Below are 18,442 nucleotides of genomic sequence, written 5' to 3' on the forward strand. Positions count from 1 at the left end.
AGGACATCTACCCTGAGCTGCCTTCCTGGCCAAGCCTCAGGGCCCAGCCACGACCTGGCGCCACCAGGGCAGTCAAGCACATTGGGGAAATGTCACTCAGCCCACGGGCCAGTCACCCCTTAAAACCTACCACAGCTTCCTCAAGACCAAGTGCCTTTGAGGCCCTGCTGCCTCCCCGCCTTGGCCTCAGCCCGCCTCTGGGCTTCCTTCAGTTCTGAGGCAAGCTCTCCTCCCGCTCAGAGCCTGAACCTGTGCATTTCTTCTGCCTAAAAACTCCTGACCCCAACACCCTCCAGACGAGGTCAGAGGCCAGCCTCTGCTCTTGTGGTGCCGCGTACCTCCCCTTTAGAGCCCACATCCTGTGTAGCCACCTCTCACCTCCCTCCGTGTTGGTCACCTCCCTCCATGCCCCAAGTCCCTTCCCCCAGGATGGCTCACAGGAGGCTCCACCAATAGCTGGCAGGACCGACTCAGCCATTGTTCTCCTGGAACTGCCCTATGGCTCTGTCAGGTGGTAGGGGTGGTGACAAATCCAGCCTGGAAGGGCGGGGGAGTTTCTTTCTGGGGACAGGTCTTCTCACAGGGATCGGCCATGCTATTTGGGACCCTGAGAGGGCTCTGTGGCCTGTCCCCAGCTCCATGCCACACCCTGTTGGCAAGCGAAGGGGGGGTGAAGCTAGAACCCCCAGGATTTGGGGTGGATTAAGGCAGAGCCCATGTCCATTCTCCTTTCCCAGGAACGACCCTAGAACCAGGGTTTGTGGGGTGAGAGGGTCCTGAATTGAGGAAACCTGGATTGGCCGTGATTAAGTTCCCACTATCAGCAGGAATGGGGGCCTGGCCTTCTTGCCAAGGGAGAGAGAGGACACGATGCCAGAGGTGACTACTGCCTTTATTGCCTCTGGGCTGGGGTCCTGGGCTGGGGTTCAGAGGTATCTGGGGGCAGCAGGTGACTCTGGAGCCAAATTATTGCTACTTAGCAAGGTCACCTTGGGGCTTCCCACAGTGCCCTTAGTATGGGTGGGCGTGAGCATGCAAATGATATGCAAATGACATGCAAACCAACCCAGGATCCTGCAGAGGGCTCTGGTGCAGCCGCAGGTGCTGGAAGAGTCAGGAGCCTGCCAGCCCAGGAGGGTGATGGGGACACCCAGGTCCTTGCAGACTGCAGACTGATCCAGCCCAGCCTCGGGGGTCGAGGTTCGGGGGTATGGACAGTCCCTGAGCATCAGCCCTGGTTCTGCTGCTGGTTGGGGAAGAGCAGAAGCCTGGCCCCAAGATAGCAAGAAGAAAGCAGGCACCCACTAGGTAGCCAGACAGCCCAAGGCCCACTCAGAGAGGGAAGGGACCTGCCCTGGGTCACACAGCAAGGCAGGGGCAGAGGGGACCAGAATCCAGGCCTCCTGAGCTAGACAGATGCCAGAGTGCCTCAGAGGCCAAAGCTGTGAGCAATAAAATACACTGTTAAAGAAAGAAATACAAAGCGAGCAGCCCAGTCTCTGATCCCCGGGCTGAGAGACTCTCCACCAGCTGGCTCTGGGAGGGGAGGCCTCTGAGAGCCAGGCCCCAGGTATAGGAGGTGGCAGCGTTCTTGGTCTTGAGCTGAGCTGACCAGTCCAGAAGCTCCAGAAGGAGGCAGGCAGGGCTCCAGGGTCCTTGGCTTATGCAGGTCAGGCTCAGTTATTATTCATAATCCACCAGGATGCTGAGGGTCAGAGGTGGGGAGTCAGAGGCCATCAGGTGCCCACTGCCCTTCCCCCCAGTTCCCAAGGCTGTGGAGAGGGTTAGGAGCTGAAGCCCACCTGGGAAGAACACAGTGGTGAGGGTGTCTGGAGCCTGCAGGTGGTCAATGAGGATGCGCTGGAAGGCCTTACTGCAGGCGGACTGCTGGTGCCTGGGGAGGGCCGCAGGTGGACCAAGGCTGGAGCTGGTCCCCAAGGATCAGGACCACATGGTTAAAAGCTCCCCACTCCCACCCAGTCCTGCTGCCTGGTTTCAGATCTGAGTCCTTCCTCGTAGTGGCTCTGAGCCTCAGTTTTCTCCTCTGTGAAATGGGGACAACAGTGTCCACTTCACTGGGATACTGGGAGGATTACATGAAATAACACACAAGGCGTGTGGCATAGGCCCTATGCCATAGGGTGTGGCACAGTGGTAAAGGTGTGTGTTCATTGTGCACCTACCCTGCACCTGGCACTGTGTTCAGTTCTTTACACGTCATCTCATTTAGGTGACAGGAGGATGGAACTATGATCACTCCCATTTTGAAGAGGCCACTGGGGCTCAGAGGGCTAACTCTCCTGAGGTCACACAGCCAGTGAACAGGAGAGGATGATTTGAACCCAGGCTTGACTCACTCCAGGGCACATACTCTATAAACATTAGCTGTTAGACCACCACTCATACCTTCTCCAGGAGGCCTCATCCTGCCAGAACTCGTACAGGGTGAAGGAGGCATTGTCCAGCATCTTCTGGGCAGACACACTGCAGGGCCAAAGAGACGGCCAGGCCAGGCCTGGGCTGCCACCACCTCTGCCCCCCTAGCCAGGGGTGTCTAACGAGAGCCCTGGCCCGGGACGCTCAGTCCCAGCATTCCTCGTGCTCACCCCCCACCCCGACCTTGGCCGGCCCACCACCCAGCTGAGGACTCACTGCAGGCAATGGCTCTGGGCCCCTGTGAAGTCCACGTAGCAGCACAGGGCATGGTGGAAGTCCTGCAGGGCTTCCTCTGCCACCTGCACCTGCCTTTGGGCCACGAGGATGTGCTGGCAAGAGAGGCAGCCTGGTCAGCTGGGGTGCGGTAGGGCAGGGCATGGGGTGAGGGACTGCTGTGGCCTCCAGGACGACCCCGCCCTTCTTGTCCTGCACCAGATTCAGCCAACCCTGAGGTCGGGCTCCTGCCCCAGCCTGGCCCCCAGCTTCCCTGACTCCATCCTCCTCTTCCCATCACCAAGGTTGCTGCCTTGATCCAGCCACTGTCCCACTCTCCTGCAGTACGGCACCACTTCCTCCTGCCCCCTTTAGCCTCTGTCCACACTGCTCCAGACCCAGCTTTCAGAACTGTAGACAAGGGACACTGACGCCCATGGAAGGACAGAGTTCTGCAGGGTCACAGAGCAAAGGGCCAGAACCCAGCACCTGCCTGCCAGGCCCAGGGGACAAGGGCTGGGTCAAGCCTGGAGAAGGGGGCATATGTACAAGACAGAGGCTGGGGGCAGCTGGCCGTGAACCTCCTCACCTCATGATCTCCTCCCGAACTCCCACACCCAGCTGCCTGCCCCTCTCACACACTCACCGAGTTGGGCCCCCGGGTAAACTCCTCTTCATGCAGGGGTTCCAGCCGGGGGGCCTGTGAGGGACGCAGAGCGTGGCCAGGTCCCTGGCGTGTGCCTGGCTTGGGTGGATTCCCAAAAGGTCCACAGGCACGGGGCACTGGCCACACGGCCACTCACCTTGCACTCCAGCTGGTCGATGAGCTCCTGGAGACGGTTGATCTGGAGCCGCCAGTGCATCTCAGCCTCTGAGCTCTGCCCTGGGGGTCAGGCACGGGCCCCCTCAGGCTGGGGGCTTCTTGGGATGAATTGAGGGAAAGTGGAGGAGCAAACACTGGGGCCCTGGGGGATGCCGTGCCCTCCCATCCCACCGCAGGCACACCCACCTGTGTCAGAGGAGCCAGGAGACCAGGTGGGTGACCGACTGACACTCCGCAGGGCCCTGCGCCCTGCCCGCCGGCTGCCTCGGGGCCTGCTCTGCACCTCCACCCTCTCTTCATCTGACCTGAGGGGAGTGGAGGGTCAGCCCACTGCTCCCAGACTCACGGGGCCAAGCTCTGGGGCCCCAGCACGGGCCTGGGTGGGTAAGACAGGCTTCCCGGGACACTGAGGCCCAGCCTCAAAGCCAGCCACCCCTGCTCACCCCTCTTGGCCTCCCTGCCTAAGAACAAGAATTTGGGCTCCAGGATGCTAGAACATGGAACATGATAAAAGCTGAGGGCCTTGACACATGGAGATAAGGGGCATTCATGAACCGGACCCACAGGTGGGCAGAGCTCCTCACACACCGTGGGCCATGGGCCTGGGCCTCCAGGGTATCTGATGCCCCCTCCAGCGAGCTCTGCAGGGCTTGGAGCTGGCTCACCGTCTCCCGCAATAGGAAGCGTGTCACAAACTGGTCCACCTTGGAGGCCCGCTCATACTCCTGGGGGCAGAGGGGGCATGGTCAGCATCTCCTGGCTCCAAGCATGTATTTCTGAATGGGGAGCTGCCCCCTGCGCCCCACCCCCTGCTCATCAGAGCAACAGTGGCAGCCTAAAGAGCAGAGGACATGCAGACCTGGCATAAGCAGAAAGGCACTGGGACTCGGTGGGGAGCAGACCCCGGACCCCCTCCTTGTCTGGGCCTGGCCTCTCTTACTGGGAGGTATGAGGCCAGCTCACAGAGAAGCATCTGCCATTCTCTGGCCCTCAAGGCCCTTTCCCTGTTGGGGCTCCCACCTTCAGCCATTGAGGCCGCAGGCACAGCTAGACTGGGCTGGGTCGGGTGGGGCAGGGCAATTTTGACCCACAAGGCAAAATGACAGTGTGATATGGTGCCATACTCACCAGCTGGCCCCAAACTCACAGGCTTAGTATTCATTCATTCATCCATTCATTCATTCACTCATCCATGCAACAAACCTTTACTGAGCACCTCTTACTAGGAGCTGCAGATACAAGACAGCAGGTCGCTGGCCTCACACACACACACACCAGCACTGATCCCCGTCTACACTGCCATTTGCCCCCAGCCCTTGCCAAGGCAGGCAGAGACAGGGAGGACCACCATGTGCCAGGCCCTGTGCTGCCCACCTGGAACGCTCAGAGACTCCCCAGCTACCTTCATCTCCTTGTGCCTCAGTTTCCTCACCTATAAAACAGGGATGGTAATAGCCATCTCGCTGAGCTGTTGAGAGGCTCCAGTGAGTTATCTCCTACCTAGGGCTCAGCCTAGTACCTGGCACATAAGTTCTCAATAAAGAACTGCCATTGTTTTCATTGTCAAACATAATTCTAACAAGAAACCTGCCCACTCCACCTACACACACAGTACAGGGTGGGAGTCCTGGGGAGCTGTGGTGCCCCCCTCCACAAGGGGCTCCAGAGGCACCCTACATCAAGGGCTTCATCTTCTGCCCATAACCTGCCTCAATTCAGCCATCAGATGGGCAGGGACAGAGGTGGGGCTGGGACCCCTCATTCTCAGACAGGCCAGTGGTTTCTCCAAGCCTGATCTCTAGACTTCCTGGCCGTTCTTTGAGCTTCCCGAAATCCTTCCAATAAATTCCCTTGCTGGTGCTTAAGATGACTGATCCGTTTCTGTTGTTTACAACCAAAGAACCTGGCTGACACAAGCACCCATTCTGCGTCAGGCCCTGTTTCTAAGCAGAGTTTCATTTAATCCTCGTAATAATTTACAGGAAACATAACTGACCCCATTTTGCATATGAAAAGACTGAAGCCTACAGAAGTTGATTACCTTGGCCAAGGTCACACAACTAGTTAGCGGCAGAGTCAGAATTCAAACCCAGGTCACAGAAATTCCTCTCCTCACCACTAAGCACCTTACAAGCATCGCCTCACTTACGGTCATTAGCCCAGTTTTACAGCTGAGAAACCAAGGCCAGAAGTCACAGACAGAGTAAATGGAGCCGAGCTTGGCCCGTGTGTTCTGGGAGGAGCAGCTCGGAGCCCGGAGCTGGTAAGGTCGACCCATGAGGTCACAATGTGGCCTCTCTGGGACAGAGCCTGGGCAGGGACCCCCAGCCAGAGAGAGGGCAGGGCAGAGGCAGCATGGGCCGGGCCCCCCCAGTGGTGACCAGCCCTGCCATGGGAAACAACAGTTCCCACAAGAGGACCAAAGTGCCCAAGCAGGCCCTCAAGGAGAGGCCACCTGACATGGACAGGGCCTGGCGGAAACAACAGTTCTTCAACCACCTCAAGTGGAAGAAGCCAAGTGTGAGTCCCAGGGGGGCAAGGGGCAGATGGAGTTCAGGGGACCTGGACAGGTGGACAGGAGGGGATGCTGAGACTTTAGGCCTTGTGGGGCATGGAAGGGGTTAGAGAACCCCTTCTGAGGATGAGGATCCCAGGAACCCACGTGGGTGTGGATGGGGTCCTAATAACCCAGAAGGGAGAGCAGGTAGTCCAGAAACCAGGAGGTGGATGAGACTTGGGAGCCTAGGAGGGGGAGCAGGAGGGGATTCTCCCAACAGTGGACAGATGGGTGGAGGTCCTGGCATGGCGAATCAGCCCTAGCTGGTGCCACTGGGGCTATGGGCACAGGGAGTTCCCTTATGCCCCCTTTCCATTCCCCCTCCTCAAGTGGGCAGAGGCCCTGGACAGGGGCCGGGGTGGGTGAGGGTCTCAGCATCGAGGCTGGGAGGGCAGGCAGCGTATTTTATAAACGTGACCGGAGTGAGGTCTCAGGAGGTCAGCCTGGCGGGGGCGGGGGTGAGGGTTTCCAGAGGGGAGGCAGGATCCCGGGCAAGGGGGGCAGGGTGCCTGCCTCCCCCACCTCCCCCTGCCCGGGCTGGGAGGATGGCAGGAGTCCCGGAAACGTAGAGGGGGCAGGGTCCTGGGAGATAGAACCCGGGTGGGTGAGGGTCCCCGATAGGAAGGTGGGGGGTGCTCTTTCCCCTCACGCCCCTGCCCCACCCCCAGACCAAGATCGTGCTGCTTTTCTCCCTGGACAAGCGGCAGCAGCTAGCCGAGGCGACGGCGGGCCCCGGCGCGCGGCCCGGGCGGCCGGGTGAGGACGCTGCGGGCACCCCCTTGGGCTCCCAGGCGGCGGCGCCCACGTTGCAAGGTGCGGGCGACGGCGCGGAGCGGCGCGAGGGCGCGCGTGGGCGCGAAACGAAGACGATTCTAGTCAAGCTGCTGCTGCTGGACGCACGGCTGCAGCAGAAGCGCCGCGTGGCGGGTGGGCCCGGCGCGGGGGGCGGGGCCAAGGCCGCGCAGGGCTGGCGGTGGCTCATCGCCCGTCTGCTGACCGAGAGCAAGGCTGGCCGCTACGCCTACCCTGCCTAGGAGCAGCCGAGCAAGCGGCGCCGCTGCCCTCGCCCGCGGCACTGAGTGCCTGGCCCGGACCTCTGGACCCCAGTCCATACCAATAAAGAGCGCATAGCAACCCTGGCGCCTGTAGCCCTCCCTGTCTGAGGCATCGGGGCGTAGAGCTGGGGTGGGGGAAGCTGAGGCCCTGAGCGAGACAGGGGAGAACAGGCGTATTGAAGGCAGAGCCACAGCCATGGCCTGGAGCCAAGGCGGTTTTTGCTTCCTCCTTTCTTGTGACCCAAGAGTCAGAACCCCAATTCCGGGCTGGCGGGGCGGGGTGGGGGGTGGGGGTCACCGTGCCACAGTGGAGGGAGGCTGCTCCTCTCCCCTCCAGCTCCAGGCCCGGGAGCTGACGGCTCTGCAGGCCCAATGGAAGAGAGCTTGGGCAAACCCAGGCTTGGCCACGCTAGGAGGAGGGGCCTGTTTCCAGCAGAGGCCAGGCAGCTCCAAGAGTCTCCAGCACTCACAGGTCCTTCTTAAGCTGAGGGAAGGTCCCAGGCAAAAAGCCACCACCTTGGGGAAGAACTGTGAAGGTCTCATGGTCAGCATAGTTTGAGGCTTAGACTCAACGTCCTGCCTGTGAGAGCACCCAGGAGGAGAGGCTGGGGTCCCTGGTCCTCTGACCCCTCACTCCTAACCCACTCTGCTTGGTAACCCTCAAGGCACCTCAGTGACTTGTCTCCCAAATTACCCTGTCCCATCCTCTTCCCCACATTGCAACCAAAGCCTTCTTCCACACCACTGATCTGTAGGGCAGGTCACGCTCCCGCTCAAAAGCTCACACTGGTTCTTCGCTGTGCACAGGGAAACGCCCAAACTTATTACTGGGATGTACAGGTCCAGACCCCCAGCTTTGGTCTTCGCCTCTAGGGCTTCTGAGTGACTTCCACCCTCACCCCTGCTCTGGCCATATTGCCACTTGTGGTCTTCAATTCGAGGTTCACCTCCCTAATTCACCCACAGAGGCCCTGCATGCTTTCTGTGGGCGGGACCCAGCTGCTTCTCTCTCTCCTGTGTCCCAAACCCAGCTCCGGACCCTAACCCCTCCAGCCCTGCCAAACCTGCAGCCTGCATTCCACTGGAGACCAACATCAGAATGCCCCCTTTGGGGGCAGATGCATCAGGGGTGAAGGTCCCAGTTCACTAAAACCACAGGCACAGCCTCTGCTGAAGATACACTTTTGTCAGTGTCAACACCACATCACCTGCATCAGGCTGGAGGCTGTACTACCCATAGCATCTCCCCTGCTGCTTTGTGAGAACTGACCCTTTCCTACCATCCACATGGTTATAATCAGGGTAACCACGTTCCTCAATGTGGCCACACCTCCTGGCATAAGCAATTGGCCCAAGCTGGTCCTATCAGCCCCTTCCCTAGGTCTGTAATTTAGGAGCTGTAGGAGACTATGTTTTCTACAGGAACGTGCACAGGCTGAAGCCAGTCTTGAGAAGAATATAACCAGAACGCAGAGCCAGTGCACATCTTGGGTCCCCCACAGGCCGACAGTCAGGCCCTGATTCTAGTCTTTTCCTAAAACCTGATTTCACCCTTGCCTTGGTATCCATAAGACATACAAGACCCTTGTGATAAAAGTCCGTATTTTAGCTTAAGCTCACCGGAATGGGTCTTCAACTTGCATCCAGAATGGTCCTAAAGAGAATAAAGAGACTCTGCAGAGACAAGACGTGGACTATTTCCTGTGTGTGAGGACGACCGCCTTTCGGAGGAAGTAACTGAGCCCAGAGAGAGATTAGGACTTGCTCAGTGCACAAGGAGTCAGCCTCAGAACTGAGTCTCAAACTCAGGTCCATGTTTGTAAGCCCCTGAAGGTAGGATCCCTTTGTGGGCTACCTGGGCCCTTGAAGGCTAAGCGTGTACACAGAGATCTTCAGGGTGGCTGGAGATCCACAATTAAGAGCTTTCTCTTCAGCGTTGAGAGGGAAGGGGCCGCACATTTGGCCAGAGCACATCAGATAATCCGAAGTGGTTTGGGGAAGGAATCAAATTGGTTGGGCTGAGCGGCTGAGGCCAGACCCCTGGATGTCAAAATCACTGCCCTTGACTCTGTCCCGGGAGAGAGGATGGGTCTGAGGTGTTTTCATCAGGGTAGAGGCTGCGAAAGCACGGCAGGTGCTGAGAACTGAGGTCACAATGAGTCCAAGTTCTTTTCCTTCTCTGACCACCCCCTCCAAACTCCACGACCAGGAGCTACAATACTTGGGTCAAACCCAGTTGAGAAGTGCCAGGAGACCGCCAGGGTCTCAAGGGCTGGGCTGGACTCCTGGGTCCCCAAGGGGGATATATGTCTGGAAAACATTGCCACAAGACCCCTTCATTCTCAGAGCTGCTCCTGGAGGCTTCTCAATCTCTTAAAGCGGCCCTCTCTCATCGTCCACCTCAGCAAGGGCTTACTTAGGGGGCGGAGCCGCACCACCCAGGCGAGTCCTCAGAGAGGGGGTGGGGCCTTGAGCCAGAGGAGGACCAAGAGGGACTGAGCCAGAGCCCAGTTAGGGCGGAGACTGACACTTGAACCAAAGGTTGGGCCTCAGGCCCAGGGGCGGAGCAAAGAGCTGAAAAGAGACCTCCACTCCGGCCAGAAGAGTGGGACTTCAGGACCAGAGGGCGGAGCCCAAGAAATGAGAGCGATAGTTCTCTAGCGCAGAAAGGCGGGGACGTAGGCCCACGAAGCAGAGCCAAGAGCTGAAAGGCGGGCCACCAAGTCCAGCTGAGGCGGGGTTCTCACGCCGGGGGCGGTGCTTTGGGCTGAAGGGCGTGGCCGGCCCGAAGGTGGCGTCGCTGTCCGGGAGCCGCCGGGTCCGCCGGCTGCCCTAGCTGGGCCGCGTAGCGGTGGTGGTGGACCAGGGCTCGGGCTTCACCAAGGCGGGCTTCGCGGGCGAGGAGCAGCCGCGCCTGGTACTGAAGAGATCCAGCCTGGTGCCCAGCTGGGACCGGCCCGTGCTGCCCGGGGCGCCCGGCTATGAGCTGGCGGGCGGCGTGGCGCGGGCGCACCCCATCCAGCACGGCGTGGTGGTGGACTGGGAGGCGCTGGAGGGGCTGTGGGAGCGCCTGCTGGTGGGCGGCCTGCGGGTGTGCCCAGAGCAGTGGCCGGTGCTGGTGAGCGACTCGCCGTCGGCTCCGCCCGCGGGCCGCGAGAGGGTGGCCGAGCTGCTGTTCGAGGCCCTGGCAGTGCCCACGTGCCACATAGCCAGCACCGCGTTGCTGGCGCTCTGCTCTGTCGGCGCGTTCAGCGGGCTGGCCTTGGAGGCGGGCGCTGGCGTGTGCCACGCCACACCCATCTATGCGGGCCACTCGTGGCACGAGGCCACGTTCCGGCTGGACGTGACAGGCAGTACTCTGTCGCGCTACCTGCGGGACCTGCTGGTGGCAGCCTGCCCCGATCAACGACTGCATGCCCTGCCCCGCAAGGTCATCACACAGCTCAATAAGCGCTGCTGCTATGTGTCGCTGGACTTCGAGGGTGACCTCCGTAACCCTGCCCGCCACCATCCTGTCAGTTTCTACTTAGGCAATGGGTGCTCTGTCTGCCTCAGCAGTGAGCGCTTCCGCTGCCCGGAACCTATCTTCCAGCCGGGTCTGCTAGGCCAGGCTGAGCCGGGACTGCCCACCCTGGCCTTCCGGGCACTGCGGAGGATGCCCGCAACACTACGGATACGGCTGGCCAAAACCGTGGTGCTGGCCGGTGGCTCCACGCTTTTCCCTGGCTTCACTGAGCGCCTGGAGATGGAGCTGGAAGCCCAGTGCCGGCGGCATGGTTATGGGGCACTGCAGCCTCGCCTGGTGGCCAAACCCGGGCGTGGCCCAGCAGTGTGGACAGGAGGCTCCATGGTGGCCTCACTGCATTCCTTCCAATGCCACTGGATGACCCGGGCCATGTACCAGGAATGTGGCTCCAGGCTGGTGCATGAAGTGTTCAACTGACTCATGTTGGACTGGGGGTGGGGTGCAGAGGCAGACACCTGGCAGGCTGAGCTGCAGCTCTATCAGGGGCATTGAGTGCCAGATAAAAGGCTCAGTGATCGGAGCTGGCAGAGTCGTGTGGTGATGGGTCACGCTCTACCCCTTTCTGGGCCAGGAGGAGGTGGTCAGGACCCCTGGGGCCCTTACTTTGACCTGCAGTTTGAATCCCCACTAGCCAGTGCCAGTTCAGAGAATGCCAGTCTAGGGGCCCACCCCCAGGGCCCTGTTTCCATGGCAACAAGGAAAGCGATGCCCCCACCTGTGTCCAGGCCACAGATATGGAAGTCATCATAACATACCAACCCCTCATCATATACCATTTGGATTCCCATCCCATGCCAGGCCCCAAGGGGTGACCGTTTGAAAAACTACTAAATCCCATGTGAAAGCAACCAGAAGGGGAAGCCCTGTCCTCAGATGATCATCAACTTGCTGAGCGCCTCAAAGTGAGGTCAGGCACAATCCCAGGCCTGCTCACTGTTCCCTCCTCACCCCCTCAGGTGGAGACATTTCTTAAAAAGAACACAGAGGGAGGGGCGCCTTTTGGTGTTTTTAAAATACCATCCAAGGGCCTGGAGCCTGGGCCACGAGCACTGTTTATGCTGTGCGCACGTGTCCATACACAGACACCAACACATGGGTGCACACATGCCTGCCTACTCACGCATGTCCTTAGGCTGCCCCCCAACCAAGCTCCACACTCCAGTACGAGCGTCTGGATGTGTGTGAGCGTGCCCTCCCCCACAGCCCATCCCTGCTGGGAGCTGGCCTTCCTACCCCACAACAGTTAGGTCTGGTCAATAATAAAAGCAGTAGCAGCAGCAGCTCCAGGTGTGACGTGGCTACTGCGTGCCAGGCAGAGGTCTCGGTGCTGGGAATAGAGTAGAGAACAAGACAGACAAAAATCCCTGCCTTCATTCTCGTTTAATTGTCACAACAAATGTCTGGAGGTAGGTTCTATTATAATGCCCAGTTTACAGATGAGGAAACTGAGGCCCAGAGAAGTAAAGATGCACAGCCAGAAAGTGGGAGCCGGGATTAGAACCCAGGCCTCTAGCTCCACAGCCCTGAGCCCAGTGGTGGAGGCTGCCACAGCACAGCAGACACCCCGTGCCCTCATTTTGGGCCACCCACCATCAGCCCCTCCACTCACCAGCTTGGTGGTGTCCATGGCAGTGAGCACTGCACAGTTCAGCGACTCCAGTGCAGCCAGCACAGGCCGATAGACGCCCAGGTGTTCAGAGAAGTAGTCTGAGGGCAGAGGAGGTGCTCAAAGGTTCCCAGACCCCCCACGCCCCCACTTACAAGCTGGAATTCCCCAGCAGCCAACCAGGCCTCATACCCTGAGCCCAGCCGATCCTGTTCCATGGGACACCAGCAACAGCCTCTCATCACACCCACCTGCCCAGGGGTCCCGGGAGACAAGAGCTCCCATGGGCCTACTCACCACACAGTTTCTCCGTTTCCAAATTGCTACAGGGAAAAGAGAAGGCGCCCTTCAGACCCACTGACTTGGGCCTGGTAAACTGGGACTTTGAAGCCAATGTTCCTCTCCTCTTCCTGCCCAGCTCAGGCTGACAAGGAGGCAACTTCTGACTCCACCCCAGGTTAAGTTGCTCAGTGGACAGAGAGGGGGAGCACGGGTACTATCAGCCCGCCAAACGCTCCCTGAGGGCAAAATTTCAGTCCCACTCTCTGCCTCCAAAGGGGTTTCAGGCCGGGGAGGCAGATATGAACACAGGCCAGAGAGGAGTGGTTAGAGCTGGGAAGGGGGAGCCAGGTCCCAGGTCTGTGGAAATGCAGAGAAGGCATGGAGTATTACTTGGTAGGTCAGGGAGGGCTTCCAGGAGGAGGGGCTGCCTAAGTTAGGCCTTGAAGGAGAAGAAATCTAACTGGAGTATCTGGTGGTGGTTAGGTGGTAGCACTGCAGACAAAGGGTCCAGCCCAAGCCTGAGGACATGGGAGGACATGGGAGCCTAGGATTTATTCTAAGGAGATGGGGGGAAGGGGAGTAAGAGGGAGGGATAGCTGTGCATGTGTGTGCACCCATGTGAGGAAGCAGGAGAGAAGGCAAGCAAACTCGCACTAAGGCCTGTAGATGTGGAAGCACCTGCATCCATGGATGGAAGCAGGCGGGGGCCAGCTGTCCCCAGGCATCCTCTGGTCCCTGCAGGAGGCAGGAGTTGGAAGAGGGGACACCTGTGGGCTGAACCATAGGTGATGACTCAGGCCTGGCTATTTTGGGGGTCCCAGCTGGAAGCAGTGTGATGAGCAAGGCTGGAGCCAGGGAGGGGGTAGGTGGGTGGGTAAAGTTGGCACTGAGCCCTGGCACCCCTCTCCCTCTGCCCCCCTCATCCTCCATAAGGAACCAAAGCAGCAGGAGACACAGTGGGGTTGGGACAGCCTGGCCTCACATCTACATGCGGTGCACACATCCCCCTTGAGTACTCACTCCGCGGGATGCCCATCAATACTGCTGAACAGCTCTCGCAGCTCCCCGGGGCTGAGAACCCCATCGGCAAAGTAATTCTGGAATTCTTCAAATGAGAGCTTACCATCATCTGGGCGGGGTGGGTGGACAGAGAGCCGAGTCAGTATCCCTGACCCTGGCTGAACCCCTGCCACAAGATCCAGGCCCACTGAAGGCTTTGCAGCATCTCACAAACACCCAGCCAAGTGGAATGGGATTCTGAGCTGATGGGAGGCCTGGCCATTGGGAACAAAAGGGCTGGGGCCCCCAGAGGTGCCCATTTAAGGCAACAGGGCCCACTCTGCAGGCACCCGAGGGACAGGGCAGTACACATGTGGCACTGGGTACGGACTCAATGTTTGCCAAATGAAGAAACAAATGAACAACAGCCTGGGTCACAGTCAGATCATGGCAGGGCCAGATGTCACTTGGAGGACTCGGGGCGGGGTCTCTGCCCCACATGCTGGCCAGTGTGGCTCCAGGGTGGAGGGGACCTCCGTGCTCTGGACCCAGGCCCTTCACAGAGAAGCCACAGGGAGTCAGATAAGATCTTCCTAAGAGTGGAGCCCCTGTAAGTAGCAGCAGGCTGGCTCAGGAGGGAAAGGCCTCCCCATCCACAGGGCACATGTAGCAGAGGCCGAGAGTGTTACCTGTGAGGTCTCTAAGCAGATGGGGTGGGGAGAGTGGAGCTGGGGGAGGGTCAGAACTTCCCCAGACAAGATGCTGTGATCCAAATGAGACCACGTGCCCTGATGAACCGGTTGGAACAAATGGTCTCCACCAATTTGAAGAGACCCAGGGAGAAGGGGCAAGGGGTGGGGACACAATCCTCTCTCAAGGAGGCTGAAACATAAACAGGTCTGAAGCCCCCAGCTGAAAGTGAGGTCAAGGCTGACGGGCTGTCTCAGCTCAGACCCTCCACTGGCCAATCAAGGCACCGTGGGCTGCTCTGAGTCATCTATGCACAGCAACCTGCCTGCAGGGTCCCCTAATGGCTCCTGCTTTAGCTTTCAAGGTTTTGCCAGACCACAGTCTGAGACTGCCCAGGACCCAGGGCAGGAGGAGCTGATTCCCTGGACCTAGCTTTATCCTGCCCAAGCCCTCCCTGTGTCCAGATGGTTGGTAATGTGGAAAGTTACTGAGCACTCTAAAAATCTAAGATAAAACCCCCCACAGGGCCTCATCTCCGTGACCACACCCTTCCAAGCCCCTCACACAGGGAGCCTGGGACCAAGCATCACATTAGACCTGGGTTCAAGGCCCACCACCTCAGGCAGCCTGCTTTACCTCTCTGGGCCCCTGCTCCTTTGTCTGTGAAATGGGGTGAAGAATTCTCACCTAGCTTGCAGTTGTGAGGACAACATAAGGTCATATACGAGAAGTACCCCCCAGTGTGCCAGGGCACTGCATGAAAATAAGCCCCCACCTCCAGCCTCTGGCTAAGTTACATTTCCTCCACTCTCCATCCTGCCAAACTTGATTCAAAACAACACTTCTTCCGAGAAGGACACCTGGGTTCATTCTCCTGATTTGGGTCCTCTCAAGATTTTTCTCCATTCTAGACTGTGCCCCCAAACCCCCAACCCTCCCCTGAGCCTCCCTGATGTCCGTCACCCATGCCCCCACTGTGGGACCCAGGGGAAACCACACTCACCATTCTTGTCTGCTCTGCGGAAAACCTAAAGGACAAAAGGGCATGGATGGGAGCTGTGAGCTGGGAGGCAAGAGGCTCCCACCCAACTCAACAGAGCCCCAGGCAGCTGGCCTGCCCCCTGCGTCTCCCTTCCTCCTGCCCAGCTCGGCCCTGCAGGAGCTTTTCCAGCAAGGTGAGCACAGGAAGAGCACACAGCGGGCCCCACTGCTTGCTCACTTCTGCGGGCCTGGCCTCGTGGGGGGTGCTCCAAGCCAGCTCTCTGCACCTTCACCTCCCACACCCAGAGTCAGTCCCAAGTTCTGTCTGATGCATCAGCCCTCGAACGGTCCCAGCTTGAGGAAGGTGGGGAGATGGGCCAAGATGCGGCTTGAGTATCCTGGGCACCCATCCCAGACCTGAACCCCAACTCTGCTGTGTGGCTATGGGCTGTCCCAGACTCTGCCCACTCCGGGCTGTGTCTCTGTGAGCTTGTTGAAGACCCTGACATGCAGGTAGTGGCTAGTCCTTTCTTTGTGGGTGACTGTTTTCCCACTAGCACACAGGGGAGCAGCCCAGGGTTAACCCTTCCAGGGCTGGGGCTTCCTATGAGGCCAACTCAGTATGAGGGTCTTGGGCAGGCCTGTGTGCGTGCGTGTGTGCGTGTGTGTGTGTGTGTACGTGCAAGGGTGGACAGACTGTATTCATGGAGAAGCAGACAGGAAGGGCAACAGAGGCAGTAAGAGCGGAGCAGAGTCAAGACTTGGTCCCTGTCTCCCCTAGGGACCAGAGACTCCCAGATCACCCAAAGCAGCCCAGCAAATAGGACACCAGCAGGCCTGGCAAGGAGGGTCAGGCCAAAGCCTGGACATAGAGCCCCTATCGGCTCCAGGTCCTGAATACCTCTTCCCTTTGGCTGTTTTCTTGGGTCAGTGAGGCTCAGGGATGAATGTAATCCCTAGCCAGAAGCCTGACTCAGAGAAGGTCTGCCACTGGCTCGGGATCCACACAGCAGCCCAGCAGCCTGGAGATACACGGGGGTAAGAGTGGGGGAGGGGTACTAAGCTGAGAATGAGGACACCTAGGGCCACACCCTAGTGTGCCCCTGCCTCCATGTGTGATCTCGGACATATCCCTAACCCTCCAGGCCTTGGTTTTTCCATCTGGGAAGTGGGAGGGTCAGGTCCCTTCCAGCTGGGAGGACTGTGGCCAAGTGCTGAGTCACTAGGGACAGTGGGGAGGGGGCAGGAGTACAGCCTTTCCCACTGGCAGGGACCTCTGGGAGTGGGGGCATGAGAGGCACAGGACGGACTGAGGGCTGGGGTGAAAGGTGGGGAAGGGGCTCAGGGCAGTGACCGAGGTTGGGCCAGGCTGCTCCACGCTGGTGTCCATAGGGGCTGCAGGGCCACCTGCCAGTCAGGAGAGGGTGTACAGACCACAGAGAGTGACTGTGGGCAGTCCTGACCAACTGTGGGATCCTTGGGTTGGATCTAAGGGACTCTGGGTCAGCACCAGGTCAGGAGTCAGGGGACTGCTTCCTCTTCCAGGCCCCCCTGCCTGAGTCAACCTGGACCCGGGCTGCCATCGAGGGGCACTGTGACTGCTCCTGTGATCAAGGGTTGACGGCCCCCCCCGCCCCGCGGCCAGACACATACATGGGGTTGTTCCGGGTTGGGGGGCAGGAGGGACAGTGACACTGAACCAGAGACAAGGAGAGATAAAGAGAGAAAGAATGAGGGACAGAATGGGACACAAAGGCTGAGAGATAAAGATAAGGGAGACACACGGAAACAGAGACAGCAGGGTCAGAGAGAGATAGTGAGAGAGGCAGAGACCCAGAGGCAGAGGTAGAGACCCAGAGGCAGCGGCAGGGTCCCCAACAGACCTGGAGGAAGAGAGACGGGCATAGAAACAGGGAAAAGCAGAGTGAGAGAGCCGCAGAGACGGGGGCAGTGAGAGACAGAGTCCAGGGAGACACAGGGAGAGATACGACAGAGACCTGGAGAGACACCGCGAGAGACACCACCCCCAGGGCCACAGCGCCGGCGCCCCTGGCCCGCTCCCCACTCACGTCTTGGAAGAGCGCGTGTCCTGCGGGTCCGGCTGCCGGCGCGGACGCGGGGGGTCGCGGGGGCTCCGGCGCAGGCGGCCGGATCAGGCACACAGTGAGCAGCCCCGCGCACGCCATGGCGCCGCCACCCGTTCGGCTCCGGCTCTATGCGGCTGCGGTCTCTGGACGCCACCGCCGCGGACTTCGGGGCACAGGAAGGGGGGGCGCCCGCCGATCGGCGCCGGCGCGGAGGCTGAGGGCCCCGCCCCCCGAGGCTCCGCCCCCGCCCCCGCCCGGAGGGCCGCCGAGGCCCCCTCCCAGCCCGGCCCCTGCACTGGCCAGTCCGAGAGCTTGGCCCTACGCCAGCCCCTCTCCAGGCCCTCAGCTTTCCCGTCTGGAAAAGGGGAGCAAACTCCAGCCTTTAGGGCGGCAAGAGCCGCGCAATGAATTCCAACAACACCGTTCACCTCTGCGACTCCCCACCTCCCGGGGAGAGGCGGCCACTACGGAGTAAGGAGCCACCCAAGGGGTCATTTGCACCGGGTAAAGGCTGAGCGAATGACGGTCAGCGTGGAGTACTACACAGCCAGGAACAGAACGGGAGGGGCTGCGCTCGCCCACCGAGGGCAGGTCCCGCACCGTTATAGGGTCAACAAAGCAAACGGAAGGAGCACAAGCGCGCCACCTGGTGGACAAAACCCGCAAGTGGCTTCGCCTGTGCGCGTCTGTTATCTTCTGCAAAATGGGAGTAAGGGTCGACACATCGTACGACTGTTTTGGGGGCTGACTGACAGTGAAGGGCTTAAAATAGGGACTGGCTCAGGGAAAGCCCACCTAAGGGTTTGCAAAATAGGTCCGTGTGGACCGTCTCCCAGTCACCCTCCCTTCCACTCTGAAGCTCTACTCGGGCTTCTCTTCCCCCTGGCTCTTCTGTTCTGGCCCCCTCTTCAACCCATCCTCCACACAGCAGCCAGAGGGAGCTTTTAAAATATAAAACAGCGTGTGTCACTCCTCTCTCAGGCTCACCAGGGTCCTTGTCCCCTGAATAAAGCCCAAGACTGAACGTCTCTACACCTTGGCCCTCACCTCAGGATTCCAGCCACACTGGTTTCTCTCAGGTCCTAAGGGCCCTTTGCCCACGTGGCCCTCTCCTGCTTGGTGTGTTCTTCCTCTTCCTCCTCAGTTAATTTCTTCTATCCTACAGCTTTAGGTCAAGCACCACCTTT

The 18,442-nt window shown here is 59.5% G+C and overlaps 3 protein-coding genes across 3 annotated transcripts; 2 read left to right on the forward strand and 1 right to left on the reverse strand.

Moving 5' to 3' along the window:
* Positions 1-873: 873 nt before the first annotated feature.
* NECAB3 (N-terminal EF-hand calcium binding protein 3) lies at positions 874-17,404 on the reverse strand. The gene is made up of 13 exons (XM_065892497.1): positions 17,238-17,404; positions 15,191-15,215; positions 13,519-13,627; positions 12,514-12,539; positions 12,220-12,317; positions 4,061-4,197; positions 3,659-3,777; positions 3,453-3,532; positions 3,296-3,349; positions 2,653-2,765; positions 2,407-2,484; positions 1,803-1,894; positions 874-1,705 (listed from the first exon to the last, which is right to left on the reverse strand). Exons 1-13 carry the CDS (start codon positions 17,352-17,354, stop codon positions 1,677-1,679), a joined length of 1,077 nt encoding a protein of 358 aa, XP_065748569.1. The 5' UTR covers positions 17,355-17,404; the 3' UTR covers positions 874-1,676.
* On the forward strand, positions 5,864-7,063 carry C15H20orf144 (chromosome 15 C20orf144 homolog). Its single transcript, XM_065893653.1, has 2 exons — positions 5,864-5,992; positions 6,698-7,063. Exons 1-2 carry the CDS (start codon positions 5,864-5,866, stop codon positions 7,061-7,063), a joined length of 495 nt encoding a protein of 164 aa, XP_065749725.1.
* On the forward strand, positions 8,372-11,027 carry ACTL10 (actin like 10). Its single transcript, XM_065892235.1, has 2 exons — positions 8,372-8,386; positions 9,921-11,027. The coding sequence occupies exons 1-2, from the start codon at positions 8,372-8,374 to the stop codon at positions 11,025-11,027; spliced, it is 1,122 nt and encodes a 373-aa protein (XP_065748307.1).
* Positions 17,405-18,442: the final 1,038 nt, after the last annotated feature.

Source organism: Phocoena phocoena, chromosome 15 (assembly GCF_963924675.1).
Source record: "Phocoena phocoena chromosome 15, mPhoPho1.1, whole genome shotgun sequence".
Taxonomy (NCBI): domain Eukaryota; kingdom Metazoa; phylum Chordata; class Mammalia; order Artiodactyla; family Phocoenidae; genus Phocoena; species Phocoena phocoena.

Excerpts from the sequence above, each read along its gene's own strand:
- C15H20orf144 (XM_065893653.1), top strand. The coding sequence starts at position 5,864 with ATGGGAAACAACAGTTCCCACAAGAGGACCAAAGTGCCCAAGCAGGCC. Across the intron at positions 5,993-6,697 it reads TCAAGTGGAAGAAGCCAAGT|ACCAAGATCGTGCTGCTTTT; the intron begins GTGAGTCCCAGG and ends CCCCACCCCCAG.
- NECAB3 (XM_065892497.1), bottom strand. The coding sequence starts at position 17,354 with ATGGCGTGCGCGGGGCTGCTCACTGTGTGCCTGATCCGGCCGCCTGCG. Across the intron at positions 1,895-2,406 it reads GATGAGGCCTCCTGGAGAAG|GCACCAGCAGTCCGCCTGCA; the intron begins GTATGAGTGGTG and ends GGCCCTCCCCAG. Across the intron at positions 1,706-1,802 it reads CACCACTGTGTTCTTCCCAG|CATCCTGGTGGATTATGAAT; the intron begins GTGGGCTTCAGC and ends TCTGACCCTCAG.